Genomic DNA, 20625 nt, shown 5'->3' with positions numbered 1-20625 from the left:
CAAAGCTGCTTCTGGTGAACCAGAGCAGCGCACTGAAACGCCGTTTACCTTCCCACTGGAGTGGTACCTATTTATCTACTTGCACTTTGACGTACCTTTCAAACTGCTAGGTGGGCAGGAGCTGGGACCGAGCAACAGGAGCTCACCCCGTTGCAGGGATTCGAACCGCCGGCCTTCTGATCAGCAAGCCCTAGACTCTTTGGTTTAACCCACAGCGGTGATAAGGTAAAGAAAGGTAAAGGACCCCTGGGCAGTTAAGTCCAGTCAAAGGTGACTATGGGGTTGCGGCACTCATCTCGCTTTCAGGCCGAGGGAGCCGGCGTTTGTCCACAGACAGCTTTCCGGGTCATTTGGCCAGCATGACTAAACCACTTCTGGTGCAACGGGACACCGTGACAGAAACCAGAGCGCACGGAAACGCCGTTTACCTCCTCGCTGCAGCGGTATCTATTTATCTACTTGCACTTGTGTGCTTATGAACTGCGAGGTTGGCAAGAGCTGGGACAGAGCAACGGGAGCTCACCCCATCACGGGGATTCGAACCGGCGACCTTCTGATCAGCAAGCCCAAGAGGCTGAGTGGTTTAGACCACAGCGCCACCTGTGCCCCTTTTCTATTACTATTATATATATTTTAATAGTGCTACAGCACTTAGGTTCTTCTTTCTGGCTTCCAACGAGAATGTGGTTGGTCTCTGTGAGCACAGGGTTCTGGCCTAGATGGGTCACTAGCCAGATTTGGCAGGGTTCTCCTTAGGTTTTATGGCAGAGTTGGGGGCATTCTAATGCACAGCAGCAGTCATTGGTCTATGGTATTCTCTAGGGAGGGACGTGGGTGGCGCTGTGAGTTAAACCACAGAGCCTAGGGCTTGCCGATCAGAAGGTCAGTGGTTCGAATCCCTGCGATGGGGTGAGCTCCCATTGCAAGAAACATTATGGTGTAACAATGCTCCTTCGTGCAGGAATCACTATATGTGCAACTACTTCTCACCTGCCGCCCCCCCCCCCCCCCCAGCTCCTGCAATTACCAAGACAGACACTGGCCATGTATGCACAGCCTGACACAAAGACGTTTTTGGAGAAAGAGAAAGGATTTGTTCTGTCATTCTCTCTCTTCTCTCTTCTCTCTCTCTCTCTCTCTCTCTCTCTCTCTCTCTCTCTCTCTCTCTCTCTCTCTCTCTCTCTCTCTCTCTCTCTCCCCCTCTCCCTCTCCCTCTCCCTCTCCCTCTCCCCTCTCCCCTCTCCCTCTCTCCCCCCCTCCCTCTCTTCCTCTTTGTTTTATTTATGGGATTTTATCCATTTATTTCATGCTCAAGCACTACCAGCTTGAGCATGAAATAAAAGCAAAAAAGGCGATGGAGCTGATGTGCGTCGAAACAAAAAAAAGAGAGGAAACCCTCAATTTTCATGCAGAAGTATATTCTGTGTTATTCAGTTGGGCTCACTGCCAGCTAAGCAGGAATAGAATACCCACCTTAAAATACAAAATGTGGACACGAAAGCATGAAAGCAGACACGAAAAGAGCAGCCCAAAGTTTATTTATTTAATAGACGCAGTTCTAAAAACCTTGGAGAAATTGCATGTCTACAGCTGTCAAAAGAAAAAGAAATAAGGGGAAGGAGGGCGATCCTTGGGAGGTTCCCAGTGGAACGGCGCAGGCCTTCTGCAAACTCAGCTATAAAGTCAGAGAATGGTCTAAAGCTGAATTGGGGAATCAGTAGTGCTCCACATGTTCATAAAATCATAGAATTGTAGAGTTGGAAGGGACTCCAAGTGTCATCTAGTCCAACCCGCTGCAATGCAGGAATCTCAGCTAAAGCACCCATGACAAATGGCCATCCAACCTCTGCTTAAAAACTGCCAAGGAAGGAGATTCCACCACCTGCCGAGGGAGACCATCCCACTGTTAAACAGCTCTTTCTGTCAGAAAGTTGTTCCTGATGTATAGTTGGAATCTCCTTGTAACTTGAAGCCTTTGGTTCGAGTCCTGCCATCTGGATAAGCAGAAAACAAGCTTGCTCCATCTTCTATGCAGCCTAGCCTTTGAGATACTGTATTTGAAGATGACTATCCTATCTCCTCTCAGTCTCCTCTTTTCCAGGCCAAACATACCCAACTCCCTCAACCATTCCTCATAAGGCTTGGTTTCCAGACCCTTGATCATGTTGGTTGCCCTCCTTTGCAAACCTGTTCTTAAATTATGTGCCCAGAACTGGACACAGTATTCCAGGTGTGGCCAAGGCAGAATAGAGGTGCTATTACTTTCCTTGTTTGGACTCCATCTCCCATCAGCCCCAGCAAGCATGGCCAATGATCAGGTATGATGGGAGGTGCAGTTCAGCAACATCTAAATGGTCACAGGCTCATGAAATAGTTCGAAGGCAGATGCTATGTTGCATGGATGAACGACTTCTTGAGAACCCTTTTAAAGCTTAGAGGACAGGAGTATTGCAATTAATTAAAATGCTGTCAAGTCCTGTAGAATTTCATTTGTTTCCTTTTTCCTCCCCTTTTCCATCTTGTGTGTGTTCCCCCCCCCTGCTTTCTGCTCCAGTTTTTTCTTCGGCTGCTGAGTGCATTTCTCAATCCCAAATAATTGTTTGCAGGGATATCTAGGTCAGGAAGAGCTGGGTGACCCAAATTTATGTCTCCTCCTTGCATGAGTGCCTGGATGGTGCTGCTCATTTTTCCAGAGAAACCTTTGCCTAACCCACCCCCACCCTCCAAACCTGGCACACAAGGGAGTTGGATTGCACTTAATGGTCCTTTAATTCATTTGCAGCGATCCCAGTTGTTGGCACCTGTCTGTCTTGAGAGACAATGGAGTGTGCCGGGGTGGGGGGGTGGGTGGGGAGTCAAATGGAGGGGTAGGGGGTGGTGCAAGTCAAACCGGTGTTAGTAGCACCAAAGTGACCTCCTTGGGGGCGCAAGCCTTGGCAGTGTGTCTAAAGGTCCTGGACAGCGTAGACGACATGATCCCCTTTCAGCCTTGCTGATGTGGTGCAAAGGAAAGCAGAGCAGAAAGGAGAGCCACTTAAGAGCGGTAGACTCGTAATCTGGGGAACCGGGTTTGCGTCTCCGCTCCTCTACATGCAGCTGCTGGGTGACCTTGGGCTAGTCACACTTCTCTGAAGTCTCTCAGCCCCACTCACCTCACAGAGTGTTTGTTGAGGGGGAGGAAGGGAAAGGAGAATGTTAGCCGCTTTGGGACTCCTCCTGGTAGTGATAAAGCAGGATATCAAATCCAAACTCTTCTTCTTCAATACGCTTGGCACCAGCTGGGCTGCAGGAGTTGCTGGAAGGAGGCATATACAAGGCACCACCCAACCATTCTTAGGGACTCCACTGGATTTGTGCAGGCTTCGGTCCTTAGCCTTTTCTTCTCCCAAAGATTTTTCACAAGGCAGAGGATGTAGCGTTTACTCATGAGTAAGAGAAGAATGGGGTGGATAAAGAAAGACAAAGAGAGACTTTTACCAGCAAAGCTCTCAGGAAGGGAAAGAGGAAAGTGTGGCCCCTTCTCCTTCCCTGCAGGCTCTTTTTATTAACATCCAAAGGTGGCATTCCCACAATTCAAATCTTCCAATCACATTTGAGCCAGCATCTCCCCACACAGTCCTCATGCAGTTCTCATGTGCTTTTCACATGACCTAGGATCAGGTTTCTACACCTCAGAGCAGGAAATACATCCAAGTAGGCAATAAACTCAGGAAAGACAGATAGGCATTTATCACTTCTTCCTAGAGATTGAGATCTACTTCAAAGGGAGGCATCCAGGAGGTCTGGCAGAGAGAAAAAGCCAAATGGGCAGGGAATTTTTCCCAGAGGCTGCATAACCTTCCCATCTTATATATGGCCAAATGAAATGATATGAACATATCTTATATAGAACAATGGTATCCGAAGATCATTCAGTCTGACCCAGCCAACTCTCTATGCTACAACTCCCACCAAGTGCACCTTGGTCAAGCTTCACCAATCATCGACACATCTGATCAGACTAAATCATAGGAATAGATTGTCCAGGATATAATACTACAGAGGAGGTTTAGGACCAGAGTTTTCCTTCTCCTAGATGGGCTCCCTTCCCAGGTTGTGGGGTCCCATCTGCCCCTCACTTCCCCCTACAGCATGGGCAGAAACTGCCTTCTTGATCGTTGGACCCACTCATATATATATATATATATATATATATATATATATATATATATATATAATTTTTAAATTTATTTTCCATTTGATTATATACTTTCACTTCATCATTATCCACTTTACCGCCCTGGCTCTTTAGAGCCTAACGACTTCCTTTCCTCCCACCTCATGGCTTTCAAAACTAACCTTTATGTCATTGCATTTTGTGTGTTTTCCAATTCTAATTGTACTCATTACAAAATGGCTCAAAATTTAAATACATAGAGAAAGGCAGAAAATTTCTCATCGCAAGTCTTCAGACAACCCCGCTAGTGATGTTAACTGCTTACAAAAATCTTTCAAATATCGTATAAATTTACGCCAGTCCTATTGGAATACTTGATCGTGCTGGTTTCTTGGTCTTGTCCACTCAATCTGCGGGAGCCTATCTTCACACACAGGGGAAGTCTCTAACTCAGGCATCCCCAAACTTCGGCCCTCCAGATGTTTTGGACTGCAATTCCCATCTTCCCCAGCCACTGGTCCTGTTAGCTAGGGATCATGGGAGTTGTAGGCCAAAACATCTGGAGGGCCGCAGTTTGGGGATGCCTGCTCTAACTGACTGAGGGTTTGAGACCCATCGGCTACCCTCACCTGATTTAGCTGGCCAGTTGAAGCCGTTTCCTGGGGTGTGTTTGCTGTCGCACGCTGACAGCTTCTAGGAGCCACAGATGAGAGCTAAGTACCGGGTGAGAACCAAAGGTGGACAAAGAGCCCCAGGAGGAGCCTGATGTGTCTCCCACCAGAGGTACTACCCCGTGTGGCCCAGAATGTGGGAAATCTGACATTCTATTCAGAATGTTGGAAAAAAGAAGAAAACACAACAGGGGGTGTGCCTTTGCTTTTTAAAAGAACATTCAGTGATCGTCTTCTATCCGCACACTTCCAGGAGGGTTGCAAGTCTTATCAGAGTTAAAATAATGTTCTCTGTGTTTGCATTGATGGCTACCTGTTGCTCTGTTGATGGCCTTTTCTGTAGGGACAGGCAGCTGTCATCTTCCATCATCCAATTCCTCCCCCCTTTTGATAGAAAGAAACCTAACAATTTTCTCGTAGAAAATGTAATGACACCAGCCAGATATATGGAGCCTTATAAATATTCAAAATTGAAATTGCGGCAGCGCATGGTTGAAGCCAGAGGGATGAATTATTTAATGCTTGTTACAAAATGTGAGGTTTTCCCGTTTGTTACTAAGCAGGCTTGCTTTCCCAGGGCTGCGCTCCCATCTTTAGTAAATTAATTTAGGTCAGCTTGCTTGTTTGACCTGCTGTCCTTCCTGTCTGTTGATTTTTTTGACCTGCTTGTCAGGTCAGTTTCAGAAAACGGGGGGTGGATTTCATCTCAGCACAGCAGGCAAATTGTTTCAGATCTCCATGTGTCAGAAGATAATATTAGACATTCTTTCAAAGTATTTATGCTCTACTGTTCACCCAGAAAAAACTTCCAGAATGGTTTATAAATAAACAGGAATAGGAAAGTCCCTGCCTTCAGGCTTAGAATATGAAAAGACATAGCACAAGAGGAAAAATCGATGGGGAGGGAAGAGGAAAACAAGGAAATTCAGACACAAAATTCTTGTCACAAGGTTCTTATAATAACCCACATGTATGGAAACGGGCTTCTCACAGTTCAAAAATAGGCTGAAGGGGGAAAAAAAGGAGAGCTGTGGTGACCCAACTTTCCTTGAAAGTAACAGTAATACAGCTGAAAGTTGACTTTCGTTGCCATCTTCACAGTGTCAGATTTATGAGGAGTTTTTAAAATGCTGTTCTGAACTCAGCTGACGACCACACTCATGGAATATCCTGCAGGCTGTTTCACTGGTTTCCATAACTGAGCTGAGTATGCCTAATCTTCTGAGTAGGTTTGGAGTTGAAAAAGGTTTGGACTAAAGCAGTGGCGGAGCAAGCCGCTCGGGCACCCGGAGCGGCACCCAGGGGCGTGCACCCAGGAGTGGGGCATTGCCACGCAGCGCGCATGTGCGCCGTCGCCACGCATGATGCATGCGTTGTACATAACTCCGCCGCACATGCACGCTACGCAGCGCCGCTGCGGGCAAACCACTCCAACGCCACACGGGGATGGCGCCGCAATCCTCTGCCCACAGCTGCAGCCACGAACGGAGCATCCTCCACTCGCGGCTTCAGCTGAGAGCAGAGGATCCCAGCACCATCCACACGGCACTGGAGTGGCACCACTCAGCTTGGGAGTCGCCGGGGTGTGTGTGCCAAGTGTCACCCTCTTCCAGGGTGGCACCCGGGGCGGCCCGCCCCCATCACACCCCCTTGCTATGCCAGTGACTGAAGGCAAACTTCATCCTGGGCCGAAGTTGCCCGTTGCCACCTTTCTTTCCTGAAGGGGCTCTTGCGCCTCCAAAGCCTTTTCAATTAACCAGCACTTAGTTACTTTAAAATGCTTAGCTCCCAACTCTGCTATTTGGGGAGGCTCTATTGCAGTGAAATGGGCAAAAGAAAACCCTCATATTGGCTTTTGACCTGAAGCAACACCACTGCTTGATCCTCACCCTGGGTGGACAGTGTCAGGCAATGGTTAGACAACACTGGTTAAAAGTAGGACGGAAAGCAATGTCAGCTGCAGCATTAATACCATTTCCTTTTCTGTCTCTCTCTCCACCCCCCCCCTCCAATGCAATTCAGTTTTCTTCTCGTTTTCTCCTGCTTGGTGCTCTCCGTCTTTTCAACCATCGAGGAATATGAGGACAGTTCTGAGGGGGCCCTTTACATTCTGGTGAGTGAACGCAAAGCACAGAACTCAGGGCTGAAGTTCTGAAACGGTCATTGCTTGGGTTGAACGGTTTCAGCTTGACAAGGTTCACTGAATCAGTTCAGATATCCATGAACCACACCTCGAAACACTTCCTGTAGTTGCTGGGTGAACTTGAACATGAATTGAGTTTATTTTGGGGAAGAACTTGGCGGGATTTTGAGTCCATCTCCAAGCGCATTCTTTTACATGTGTTTCTGACTTTTCAGACAGTGTTTCTTGGACAAACTTCTTTTTTTTTGGGGGGGGGGAAGTGCCCCCTTGGTTCCACAAACTTACCCCCCCCAGTGCCACCTACCCTATAAAAAACATTATTCAGAACAGTGGTTTGCAGGAGTCACTAAGGGAGAAAATAGCACAATAAAATTAATTGCACATTTACTCAAAATCCACTGAAAACTACAGTCATACCTCGGTTTAAGTACGCTTCGGTTTGAGGACTTTCAGTTTAAGTACTCCGCGGACCCGTCTGGAATGGATTAATCTACTTTCAATTACTTTCAAAGGGAAAATTCGCTTCAGGTTAAGTACGGACTTCCAGAACCAATTACAGTCATACTTCGGGTTAAGTACGCTTCAGGTTGAGTACTCTGTGGACTGTCTGGAACAGATTAATCCACTTTCCATTACTTTCAATGGGAAAGTTCACTTCAGGTTAAGTACGCTTCAGTTTAAGTACTCTGCGGACCGCCTGGAACGGATTAATCCACTTTCCATTATTTTCAATGGGAAAGTTCGCTTCAGGTTAAGTAAAGACTTCTGGAACCAATTGTGTTCTTAAACCGAGGTACCACTGTATTGAGTTCGATTAATTCGATAAGATGGATGAACTTGATCCAGTGTCTGACAGTGATTGACACCTGCAGTGCCCCCTTGCCTCTTGGCACGACCCACTTTGGGAAGCACTGCTCTTGGTCTTTAAACTTTAAACTTAAAGACTCTAGGTCTTTTAAGCTTAAAGATCACATGGAGCAAATTAACTATTTGCAGCTGAATTTTATATTTGCTATATCCTTTAAGAAGTGAGTTTAGCCTCGATTATTGCTTTGGGTATCTAGAAATCTCAGAAATGGACATTGCAGCTGCGGCCACAAATGTCTGCATTTGCATCTGTTGGCTTCTCATAGTTTCTAAATTTTCTGCTTTCATCGCCGTGATGATTGGGTAGGGAAAACAGCATAATTCATAGAATCAAAGCAGAGCTCTCTTCCTCCACGATGTGTGCCGTGGTGCTCATGTGGTCTGACACAAAGCTGACTAGCTTTGCATCTTTTTAACAGCTTGACTTTCCTCTGCCCTGCTTCCTAGGCTGCTGGTGGCAGGTTGAGTGATAGCTAGGAGGATTCTTGCTGACGCAGACACTTCACAGGCCTCCCAGAATGCTTTGTGGCTCCTGATACTTCCCTCTAATAACATTAAGATCTTCATCAGAGGAACTACAATGCTCAGGAGAGAGGAAATATGGGGAGGAAAGCTCGATATTTCTGACAGTCTCACCTCTGTGGCCACGGGAGAAAGGGAATGACGAGATTTCCATGAAAGCAATGGGACCTCCTATCAGATACTGGAGAATCACACCCATTCACCAACAAAGAGATAGCAAATTATCATGGGGTGAGCTCCTGGGTTCTTGGGGATCCAGGACAGGATACTGGCTCCCTGACCATTTCCCCTAATGACACCCCCTAAAGGTAATCCACTAAAAAAAAGAGCTAACTGTAGATTTTTTTTGAAAAAAAGAGAGTGAAGGAATTGCATTTGATTATGGATAAATAAACAACTCTAACATAAAGGTACCCCTAACCGTTAGGTCCAGTCGCAGATGACTCTGGGGCTGCGGCGCTCATCTTGCTCCATAGGCCGAGGGAGCCGACGTTTGTCCGCAGACAGCTTCCGGGTCATGTGGCCAGTATGACTAAGCCGCTTCTGGTGAACCAGAGCAGCACACAGAAATGCCGTTTACCTTCCCACCGGAGCAGTACCTATTTATCTACTTGCGCTTGATGTGCTTTCGAACTGCTAGGTGGGCAGGAGCTGGGACAGAACAATGGGAGCTCACCCCGTCGCGGGGATTCTGACTGCCAACCTTCAGATCGGCAAGCCCTAGACCAGGGGTCCCCAGACTTACCCAGCTTTGGGCCGGTGCCCGCCGCGCCGATCGTTGGAAGTGCACCGGAAATGACCTCTTCTGGGTCGGGAGAGGCCCATACGCATGCGCACAAACGATATCCGGCGCTTTTTTCTGACCTGGAAGTGCGCCGCCACGTTGCGCGCCGTAAGAGCGGGCGGCGGCGGGGGTCGTCGCGGGCCGGATTGGGAGGCCAATTGGGCCGCATCTGGCCCGCGGACCGTAGTCTGGGGACCCCTGCCCTAGACTCTGTGGTTTATATTCTCCAAATTGGGTTTTTAAGACATGGAGGTAGTTCTGAAAACACCCTGGCTGTGGATCAGTCCAAAAAATACCTATTTCTTTCTGGAGTTGACCTCTGGGGAATGAAAAGTGCACATTCAAAACCGAGGGTGCTTCCAGATGAGAGTTTCTTGCGGGTTTGGTGCTTCTAATGCATGCATGTTCTCCCTCCTGTGCCATGCGATGATGTTGGCAACGTATTTCCATCTCATTTGAGACATATTTTCTGGGGGAAATACAGTAAGCAAACAAAAACCCCACCAGCAATAAACAATAGCAGCAACCATAAATATCAATAAAAACCTGTTGCCTTTCTTGTGTTGCCATGTTGGATTTATCGTACTTTCTTCGCTGCAGGAAATAGTCACCATTGTGGTCTTCGGTGTGGAGTATTTTGTAAGGATCTGGGCTGCCGGCTGCTGCTGCCGATACCGCGGCTGGAGAGGAAGGTTGAAGTTTGCCCGGAAACCCTTTTGTGTCATCGGTAAGAACTGCTTTTTGGCTGAGTTGACTGCTTCTGTTTGCAAAGAACTGTTTTATCTGCCTGCTGGGAAAAGAGCCTCTAAAGCAGAGCTTTCCAAACTTTTCATGTTGGCGACACACTTTTTAGAGGTGCATCATTTCGCGACACCGTAATTCTTTTTGACTAGCAAACCGGAGATTAAACTAACCCCTTATAAGAACCTTTGCGTGACACACCTACACAACACCTACACATGACATGACGTGTCATGACACACAGTTTGGAAAGCTCTGATCTAAAAAGTAATAGATTGTGAGAGCCTTGTGGATCCTTTCTGCCCACAGCAGCTCGCATAATGCCTAGCCAACCTGAAGACTTAAAACATGACTGTTGGTTGTAGTAATAGTTGCAGAGCCTCTTTACTTGGAAAACATTGCACAGAGATGAATTGCTGCGTCTCTCACTGACAATGCTTTGCACCCCAAATGGATTTTTCTTGCCTGAAATGGGTCCTTAAATTCTGATAATGCTTCTTCCTTGTCTGGATAGAGCAGGGAGGGAGAATCGCTGCTTTGCAGGCCAGATTCCGCCCAGCGTGGGTCCCAGTTAGGCCAGTGAGGCTGTTTCCCACCAAAGCATGCCCACCAGCCCAACACCTGATGTGGTTGGATTGGCTGCATGACTGATTTCCTCACCAGGAGGAGGCTAAACATGTGCACACTAAACCGTAGTCTAGTGATGCATCTAGACGATGCCAAACACCCCCAAATGTGGAAGAAGCATTTAATGTAACATGTTGTTTGGCCCATAACATGCACCTGAAAGCTTAAAATGACACAGAAGCACAGAAGAAGTTGGATTAAATGAAAATGTTATACAGTGGAACCTCGGTTTATGAACACCTCGGTTTATGAATTTTCGGTTTATGAACACCACGGACCCATCTGGAACGGATTAATTCACTTTCCATTACTTTCAATGGGAAAGTTCGCTTCAGTTTATGAACGCTTCAGTTTATGAACAGACTTCCGGAACCAATTACACCCATGCTTCGGGTTAAATACACTTCAGGTTGAGTACTCCGTGGACCCGTCTGGAACGGATTAATCCACTTTCCATTACTTTCAATGGGAAAGTTCGCTTCAGTTTATGAATGCTTCAGTTTATGAACAGACTTCCGGAACCAATTGTGTTCATAAACCGAGTTACCACTGTACTCTGCAAAGAGGTATACAAATGCAGTGGAATGGCTTAGTTGACGAACTCTCTCGAACGAATCAGCTCTCGAATACCAAAAACCCAGAAGTAAGTGTTCCGGTTTTTTAATGTTTTTCAGAAGCCTAATTTCCGAAGCGGCTGTCGGCTATTGTTTCTGGGGCTTCTGAACGGACTTCCAGAATGGATTAAGTTCAAGAATTAATTCTCCACTGTACAAATATAAATACAAATAATAAAAACAGCCTTTCTTCTCTTTCCATCCTTGCTTATCCATCCATACACAGACATCATGGTCTTAATTGCTTCCATCGCTGTGCTGGCTGCTGGGTCCCAGGGGAATGTCTTTGCCACCTCTGCGCTCAGAAGTTTGAGGTTTCTGCAGATCCTGCGCATGATCCGAATGGACCGCCGAGGAGGCACTTGGAAGCTTCTCGGGTCGGTGGTGTATGCCCACAGCAAGGTGAGCAAGCAGCCCTTGTTATATAGCCTGATTTGATTTAATAAGTTGCGTGCTGCTTTCCCAACAACTGTGGCTGACGATCATCACGAGAACATTGAAAAATGAGCAAACATTTTCTACTGCTGCAAATAGGACTTGTGGGAGCTGCAGTCCAAGAGATCTGGAGGGTACCTGTTTTGCAAAGGTTGCTCTGTGCATTACGGAAAAACCGTTGCATTTGAGACGTTCCATTCTTTCCCCTTCATTGTGTTGCAGGAGCTGATCACTGCCTGGTATATTGGTTTCCTTTGCCTCATTCTAGCCTCCTTCCTGGTGTACTTGGCTGAGAAGGGAGAAAACGATCACTTTGACACCTATGCAGATGCACTCTGGTGGGGCTTGGTGAGTATCCCCTCGAGGTCGATTTTTTTGCCATGACAGTGAAGTAGCTGCTACAAGCCCTAGTCCTAAACACTAGGAAACTTTAGTTTCTTATGCACTCCTGATGATGGGTCCAACCTTGGCCTTGCATTATGTGGATATCTGCTGCTCCTCCTCTTTCTCTTGTGATTTCAGCTTGCACTTTCACACTCTTTTGAGGGCCAAACTTGGTGTGAGATAATGGTGTGAACTGTGCATCTCCTTCAGGATGCTTGCCAATAGCCGATACAGTGGTACCTTGGTTCTCGAATGCCTTGGTACTCAAACAACTTGGAACCTAAACACTGCAAACCTGGAAGGAAGTGTTCCGGTCTGCGAACATTTTTCGGAAGCCAACGTGCTCTGTTTTGAGTGCCACACTTCCGTTTTCAGTGTTACGCTGAGGTCTGTCTCTTTTTGCTATTTATTTTGTGTTTTTGGTATTGCGGCTTTTTTGTTTTGTTTTTGTGACTATGTGGAACCCAGTTCAACTACTGATTGATTGATTGTGTGACTGCAGTACAGTAGTACCTTGGTTTGCTTTGGATTACAACCATTTTGGATTACAACCGGAAGTGCGTGTCCTTTTTGTGTGTGGATTACAACCCATTTTTTGGGATTACAACCAATTTTTTTAGTTTAAAACAGGACGTCCGGAATGGATTATGGTTGTAAACCAAGGTACCACTGCACATTGTTTATTGCTTTCATTTTATGGATCAATGGTCTCATTAGATAGTAAAATTAACGTTAAAATGCTGTTTTAGGGGTTGTTTTCAAAAGTCTGGAATGGATTAATCTGTTTTGCATTACAGTGGTACCTCAGTTTAAGTACACAATTGGTTCCGGAAGTCTGTACTTAACCTGAAGCGTACTTCCCCATTGAAAGTAATGGAAAGTGGATTAATCCGTTCCAGACGGGTCTGCGGAGTACTTAAACTGAAAGTACTCAAACCGAAGCGTACTTAAACCGAGGTATGACTGTACTTTCTATGGGAAAGCGTCCCTTGGTTTTGGAATGCTTTGGTTTTGGAACGGACTTCTGGAACAGATTAAGTTTGAGAACCAAGGTACCACTGTACTGCGTGAGCAGAGGCTCTGGTATCCAGACACAAAGCAGTGAAGTTTTACTGGGATTCTAGAGAGGGAAGCCCACAAATCCCCCAAATTTGGAGAGTGTGTCCCCTCTCTGTTGTGTCTCCTCCCAGAGCTTGCGTTGCGGAAGTGGGAGCACAAGAATTAGACTTCGACTTTCCCCCCTTGATTGCAAGTGTCCCTATTTTCCTGGGACATTCCTGGAATTACATAAACCATCCTGGCGGCCAGAGGAAGGGAGTGAGCAGCTGCCATGTAGGGGCTGTGGCAGGGAAGGCAGTGTGTGTGTCTTTAGGAGCTGCGATCCTGTATTTCCAGCTGAGGAATGTTGGAGGGTATGTGATCACTGGTTAGGAGACTGTGTTTTTGGCTTTATTCCTCACAGCCCCGCTTCTTAATGTGTTGCTTAACGCGCGCGAGTGCGCTTTGTAAAATCAACGGAGTCTCTCTGCTAGAAGAGCATGGACACTTGTGAGCTTTGTACAGAAGCAAGGCGAGATGGTGCTTTTGTTTTGCCTTTTGTCTTCCTGTGCGCAGATTTTCAGATTAAGAGAATGACAAAGCGACAATTAGCGAGGTTCTCTGGCAGACGTAGTTGCCCTTCTGTCGTCCGTCCGTCCCCGTTTTTCTCAATCTCGTTCAGGCGAGGAGTTTGGGCACTTCGTTGCAAAGTGCGTGGAAGCCACAGATGGAGGAACGAATCAAATTCCAACGGCTCCCAAGTTTGGGAAAGAAAAAATGAATCAGTTGGTCTGTTACATCAACAGAGTCAGCCGTAGGGGGCGGGAAAAGCAGCCTGCTCTCCAAGATTTGCAAGCAGAATGCAAAGCAGCAAGGGGGAGTGGAGTCTGTAGACTTTAATGAAAATCCCAAAGGTCTTTTGCAAGGATGGGGTGGGGTGGGGTTTGTGGGGTAGTCATGCTGCTGCCTGTGACTTTTAGAAAGGGTGTTATATTTCGTATTATAACATCACAGTGTGGAGACGGCTCAGGCCTATAATAAGTTTAAAATAGTATTAAAAATGGCATGGATGCTGTAGGAGGAGATTTGCATTACTCGTCACCAGGGATGTGATGGGCACCATCTGGTAGGTGTCAACAATGTACCTATCGTCTACGCATTTCTACAACTGAAGCATGACGTGGGAGGGAAAAAAAGAAAGAAACACAACCACACAGTCCCAAAATGCTGCATTTTGAGTGTTGGGGTAATGTGGTCTTGCTGCAAGAGAAGTATTTCTGAGGTCCAGTGCCGAGGGCCTCCTGGCGGTTCCCTCCCTGCGAGAAGTGAGGTTACAGGGAACCAGGCAGAGGGCCTTCTCGGTAGTGGCACCTCCGAACAGATGTCAAGGAAATAAACAACTGTCTTTTAGAAGACATCTGAAGGCAGCCTTGTTTAGGGAAGTTTTTAAGGATGGATGTTTTATTGTGTTTTCAATATCCTGTTGGAAGCGACCCACAGTGGCTGGGGAGACCCGGCAAAATGGGTGGGGAATAAGTATTATTATTATTATTATTATTATTATTATTATTATTATTATTTCTTCTTTGATGTTAGATGCTTTGCACTGGCTGAGCTTGTGTTGCTGAATTGGCTTCCTGTTGTAGAGGCTGCTCCTGGTAACCGAGAGGAAGAGGAAGTGGGGAGGTCCCTAGCCGTATGCCTGAATACTCTTCCCACTTCCTCTAGCTCCTATTTTAGGACTGCAATGCTGGAAAGAAAGGGAGCAAATCTGAGCTTTTAATGAGGGGGTGTGAGGCAGCCATTAATTTGCTCCTTCTGGCTAATGAGCTGTTTAAAATGGGATGCAGGTCAGCAGGAGTTGCTGGAGAGATTCGCACTGGATAGACTTGGAGTGCATGGCAGTCGAATAACGTTTGGTGGGGTGAAAGGACTCCTGATTAACTTTCAGCCATTCTGGAATCACCTTTCCTCTGCACTGGGTAGCTCACTTGGTTAGAACACAGTGCTGAAAACGCCAAGATTGCAGGTTCGATCTCTGTATGGGACAGCTGCAAATTCCTGCATTGCAGAGGGTTGGACTTGTTATAAGAAAACAACAACTGCTCCCTTTCCCTTATGGGGTATTCCGGAGCCCGCATAGAGTCCTTGAGGGTTCCCTATCAGTAGGAGGAAATAACAGAGGCCAACCAGAGTATATTGAGAAGCAAAGCGGCTAATTAAGCCCGATCTTTATTAAAGGAAACAAACTGTTGCAACAGGGTCCCCACTCACCACACACAGGAGGGATGAGAACCCTGAACAATGGTGTGCAAGCCCTTATATAGACTTTTGTAATTGCCCACCCTGTAGCCCAAGACCCCCCCCCAAAAAAACATCGTACATACATCACAGAAGGAGGCGGTCTACAGCAGAAATCCTGTCTGCCAGGATACGTGATAATGGTCACTGATTGCTTTACCTGGGCGGCCTGACCATTCTTTTGTGATGGTAAATACTTTAATTCCTGAATCCAGGTTACAGGCTCACCCTATTCATACACAAATACGGCCTTAGGACACGATTTTCCGGCAAAGGACAATTGGAAGGCTCATTTGCCTCCCTTACTGCAGAGGGATATTTGAGGTCATTGGGAGAGTCAAAATGGCTCCAGGATTGCTCTCCCATACTATTTCAGACACATGGTTCATATATTTAGATATGTGTGCATTTATGAATATTTCCTCTATATCTGAGAGCTTAAAATTCTTATAACAGACTCAATGATCCTCAGGGTCCCTTCCAACTCTATGATTCTATGATTTTTCAAACCCACACCCTCATCTTCACTAGCTATAAACCATGCCCACTTCTTCTCCAGGTATCAAGAGGGTGGCCTTCTCAGGTTTCTTTTGTGTGTGATAAACAGTGCAACTGAGAGCAAGTGTGGTGCAGGGAATTGGGTGCCAAGCAAGGACCTGGGAGACCAGGGTTCAAATCTCCACTCCACAGGCAAAAATAGATGGGTTCCTGCCCTCAAGGGGTCTACAAGCTAAAATAGAAGTGAGGTGAGGGGCGGATAAAGGTAAAGGGACCCTTGACCATTAGTTCCAGTCGTGACCGACTCTGGGGATGCGGCGCTCATCTCGCGTTATTGGCCGAGGGAGCTGGCGTACAGCTTCCAGGTCATGTGGGCAGCATGACAAAGCCGCTTCTGGCGAACCATAGCTGTGCACGGAAACACCGTTTACCTTCCTGCTGTAGTGGTACCTATTTATCTACTTGCACTTTGACGTGCTTTCGAACTGCTAGGTTGGCAGAAGCAGGGACCGAGCAACAGGAGCTCACCCCGTCACAGGGATTCGAACCGCCGACCTTCTGATCGGCAAGCCCAAGGCTCTGTGGTTTAACCCACATTGCCACCCGCGTCCCATTTTGAGGGGAGGATGAGGAAAGACTGCCACGGACAAAAGTCCAACCCCCCCCCAATTATGCATTCTGCGCTTTCCTCTTTCCCCTCGGTACATAGGAAAGTGACCACCTGGAAGAATTGCAACAAGGAAAAAGAGAGAGTTAAACAAGTGGTTAAAATGCTCAGTCGCAGAAACAGATAATTGGATTAGTCATGTAGTAGATGGCCTGTACCATTTCAGCTTGCAACATGTGGTGGGCGTGGGAACCTTCATTTGTTGGAATATTTTTGAAGATAAGCAACTACCACACACAGAAAACAAGTTTAGCACCAGGGAGAAAGGTTCCAGCTCAGATGAGACAGGTTATTTTTGTAACTAATAATACTTTTCTCATTTGGTGATAGTTGCTATCTCCCCTTGCAAACCGGTGATGAACACAGCGAAATAAATTGGAGGACACCGGTTTCCCAATTCAGATAATTTTGCCAAAAATCCAGGGGGCTGTGTTTGCCCCAATATATTTTTTTTTGTCCAAAACTTGTGAATGAATGCCTATGGATGTAGGCTAGCACAAATTAAGCATTAGGTTCTTAGTTTTTTTAAAAAAAGTCAGAAGCATAGCTGCCAAGTCTCCCGTTTCCCCCGGGAAATCCCCGTTTTTCCAGCTGTTCCTAGCTGAAAAAAACGGACTTTTTTTGTTCCCCCCCGGTTTATTCTGGTCCGGCGGCCATTTTGGAACTGGGCGGAGCATGCTCAGAAGCGACTTTTGATGCTGCTCTGCCCAGTTCCAAAATGGCTGCAGTGCGACTTCTGGCGCGACGGCCATTTTGGAACTGGGCAAAGCAGCATCAAAAGTCATTTCTGAGCATGCTCCGCCCAGCTCCAAAATGGCGGCAGCGCTACTTCCAGTCTGCTATTTCCGGCCCGGTCCCTTATTTCTCTGACAGCAACTTGGCAGGTATGGTCAGAAGACGTAATATTAATTTCTCTTAGGAAAAAGTTATTGGGAGCGAAATTTTCATATGGAAATAATTTATTCTTTCAAAATAGTGTGCAGTTTATTAGACACCGAACCAACATTACCATTGAAGAGCTGCTATTGATGCTGTCTGCCTTTCCTCAGATAACACTGACTACCATTGGCTACGGGGACAAATATCCGCAAACCTGGAATGGGCGCCTCCTTGCTGCAACTTTCACCTTGATTGGCGTTTCTTTTTTCGCTCTTCCAGCTGTAAGTAGGCACTAGGCAAGGCACGTTTTTTTATTAAGCTCAGTGACGAAAGTAGCATTGGCATGATGCTGCGGGAAATGACTTTTATTTAACCCCTTCATCACTTTGTATGATTCATTGTTCTACATAAAAGGGGAGGAATCAAGCCAGCAATTTAGTTAATACTAAATAAATTGGGAGTCCTTGGAGAGTTGAGAAAATCAGATGAAAAGATTCCAAGAGCTTTGACCAGGTAAAGGAATAATTTTTTAGAAAGTTTTAAGTTGAGAAAATGAGACAAATTCCAGTAGCAATCCAGTTTTTAGAAATCCAGGACAAGGCCCTGTTTCGGTTTATTCTTCATCAGCTCTAGTTTCATAGTTTCAAGGTCAAGGCATGAATGGTACGCTTTGACCTTGAAACTATGAAATTAGAGCTGATGAAGAATAAACCGAAACAGGGCCCTGTCCTGGATTTCTAAAAACTGGATTGCTACTGGAATTTGTCTCATTATTCTCAACTTAAACCTTTCTAAGAAGCGATTTAGTTAAGCCATCCTTGGCTCAGCAGTTCTACTGATCCAATGGATTTTGGCAGGTGGGCGGGACAACCTGCCTGCCAATCGTGTGGTGTCCTAACAATGTCACCTTTGGCCAGCGAGGCCAATCGTAACCTGGCCTGGATCTAGCCTGTGGAGCCAAAGAGGTTCTTCACCCTGTTTCACAAGGACAGGTACCCCTGAATTTGCTCACCCCTGAGGTGAGTTTGGAGTTGCTCTCCTGAATCATCAGCAGTTGGGTCCAGTTCAGACGATATTTCTGAAGTCTGATCTTGCCCTGCACATGTCGCTGGCGCATGGTCCCAGCTCCACCATACTTTCCATCCACACGGAAGGTCATACAGTTTAGTTTTTTAATTCAAATCACTTTTGTAGATCACAGATACACCAATTCCCAGGGCAAAAGAGAAGGGAGTCTGGATCAGTTGTAGACTGATGCCCTGACTTCCTGTCAGGCAAAGTGGTTAAGACGTCGACACAGTGCAGATGTGCTGCTAGAGCCAATCTGGTGCTACTGTTTCTGATAGCCACAAACCTGCCATTGATTCCCGTGAGGAGGTCTCATCTGAGAATGCAGCCTTATCACCTTACAGGAGAAGCGAGATCCTTCAGGGCTGCACCGTCGCAGCACCGAAGAGGCAAAGAAAGGATTTCAAGATCGGTCAGCTCCATTAATGTGGGGCTCCAAAATTCCAGATCCCTGCCCCCACCAAACTGATGTGCAAGTTTTGTGCTGCAATCCCCATGTTTTGTGCAGCCCCCCCCCAAGACTGAGCAATTGACACTCAAACTGGGGTCGCAAGTGAAGGGCCAACATCCCAATCTTGTCCGATTGACTCCAAACCAGTGCCAGAGCGGTGTGTTGGTTTGGTGCCATTTGGGGCTGCCAACCCCGCTTTCTGTGCTGCCCCCCGAACTGAGTAACTGCATAGCTGCCAAGTTATCCCTTTTTTAAAGGGATTTTCCCTTATGCTGAATAGGCTTCCTCGCGAGAAAAGGGAAAACTTGGCAGCTATGGTAACTGATGCTCAACCTAAGGGCTGGTGTACTTGCACTGCACCAACCTCCCCTCCCTCCTTTCAAGTAAGCAGCAGCAACACAGCTGTTGGGAGGTCATGTTACCGCCACTGCCCAATCACATGATCTGTTGCTGGCCTAGATGCCTCTATAGATTCAGGTCCTCCTTTGTGTATTTTTCACTTATTCTCTAGATACTTGAAGGCCATGTGTCCCTTCTACTAGTGATTCTTAAAGGGAATCCTCCCTGGAATCTGGTATAAGGGACAGGCGAATGAGTCCGTTGACCATGTTGCCTGGAAATAGCATTGTTCTTTATTCCCAGGGTATTCTAGGTTCTGGATTTGCGCTGAAGGTTCAAGAGCAGCACCGTCAAAAGCACTTTGAGAAGAGGAGGAACCCTGCAGCGGGCCTGATTCAGGTGAGGAGGCTAGAACGATGGGTGCTTGGAGGGGACTGGAACAGGAAAATCAGGGTCTGCAGTCTGTGCCTTAGGGGTGCAAAAAGTGGGGAGGGGGTGGAGAGGGAAGAGAGAGAGAGAGAGAAGTGAGCCTCAAGCTGATGCTAAACAAAAAAAATTAAATGGTATTTTGCGGTTGGTTTTAATTACTAGCTGCCCCAAGTGGAACATAAGCAACAGAAGGGTGGGATATAAATGTTTAAATAAATTAAGTCCCATGAGCAGGTCTTTGCAGACTTTCCGAGCCGGGCGAGTCTTCAAGGGCAGTTCTCTGTCGGGGAACACTCGGGTTTGTGTCTTGCAAAATGAGGAGATGCGGGTGGCGCTGTGGTCTAAACCACTGAGCCTCTTGGGCTTGCTGTTCGGAAGGTCAGCAGTTCGAATCCGTTCAACGGCGTGAGCTCCTGTTGCTTTGTCCCAGCTCCTGCCAACCTAGCAGTTCGAAAGCACGCCAGTGCGAGTAGATAAATAGGTACTGCTGCGGCGGGAAGGTAAATGGCATTTCCGTGCGCTGCTATGGTTCGCCAGAAGCGGCTGCCCACATGACCTGGAAGCTGTTCACCGGCTCCCTCGGTCAATAACGCGAGATGAGCGCCGCAACCCCAGAGTCTGTCACGACTGGAACTAATGGTCAAGGGTCCCTTTACCTTTATCCGCCCCTCACCTCACTTAACTGTCCTTTTACCTTTACCTTGCTAAATGCCAGTCGGCCAAGAGTACTCTCATGCAGGAGAGCCAAGAGCGCTGGGCATCTTTACACATGTCACGTTGCCTTCATAGTTTTCTGCTAATGAGGGGACTTCAGGCATCATCAGATGCTTAGCTAAGGGCAAGAAAAACAAGAGTAGCTTAGCTCCACCTTCCTCTGCTCTGGCCTTCCTCTCGAGACTAAAAATACAGCGTTGGGCGATTTTTCTTCCTTCCTCTATAGCCACGAGGCACTTGCTCCTCCCTGGTGGACCAATTCCCACCAGACTCTGAGCCAGAACCCAGAGTTCCATC

At 46.9% G+C, this 20625-nt stretch overlaps 1 protein-coding gene across 5 annotated transcripts in view; it reads left to right on the top strand.

Moving 5' to 3' along the window:
* The window catches only part of KCNQ2 (potassium voltage-gated channel subfamily Q member 2), a 123362-nt gene that overhangs the window by 34794 nt on the left and 67943 nt on the right, over positions 1-20625 (top strand). For all 5 annotated transcript variants that reach the window (XM_035122638.2, XM_035122640.2, XM_035122639.2 and 2 more), the window contains exons 2-7: positions 6850-6940; positions 9744-9870; positions 11352-11527; positions 11783-11908; positions 17498-17608; positions 19489-19584. In XM_035122638.2, coding sequence (XP_034978529.2) covers positions 6850-6940; positions 9744-9870; positions 11352-11527; positions 11783-11908; positions 17498-17608; positions 19489-19584 — 727 coding nt within the window. The remainder of the gene's footprint in view (positions 1-6849; positions 6941-9743; positions 9871-11351; positions 11528-11782; positions 11909-17497; positions 17609-19488; positions 19585-20625) is intronic.

The sequence above is a fragment of the Zootoca vivipara genome, chromosome 7 (genome assembly GCF_963506605.1).
Source record: "Zootoca vivipara chromosome 7, rZooViv1.1, whole genome shotgun sequence".
Classification (NCBI taxonomy): Eukaryota; Metazoa; Chordata; class Lepidosauria; order Squamata; family Lacertidae; genus Zootoca; species Zootoca vivipara.
Note: the sequence above shows the minus strand (reverse complement) of the source record. Positions and strands in the feature narration are given on the sequence as shown.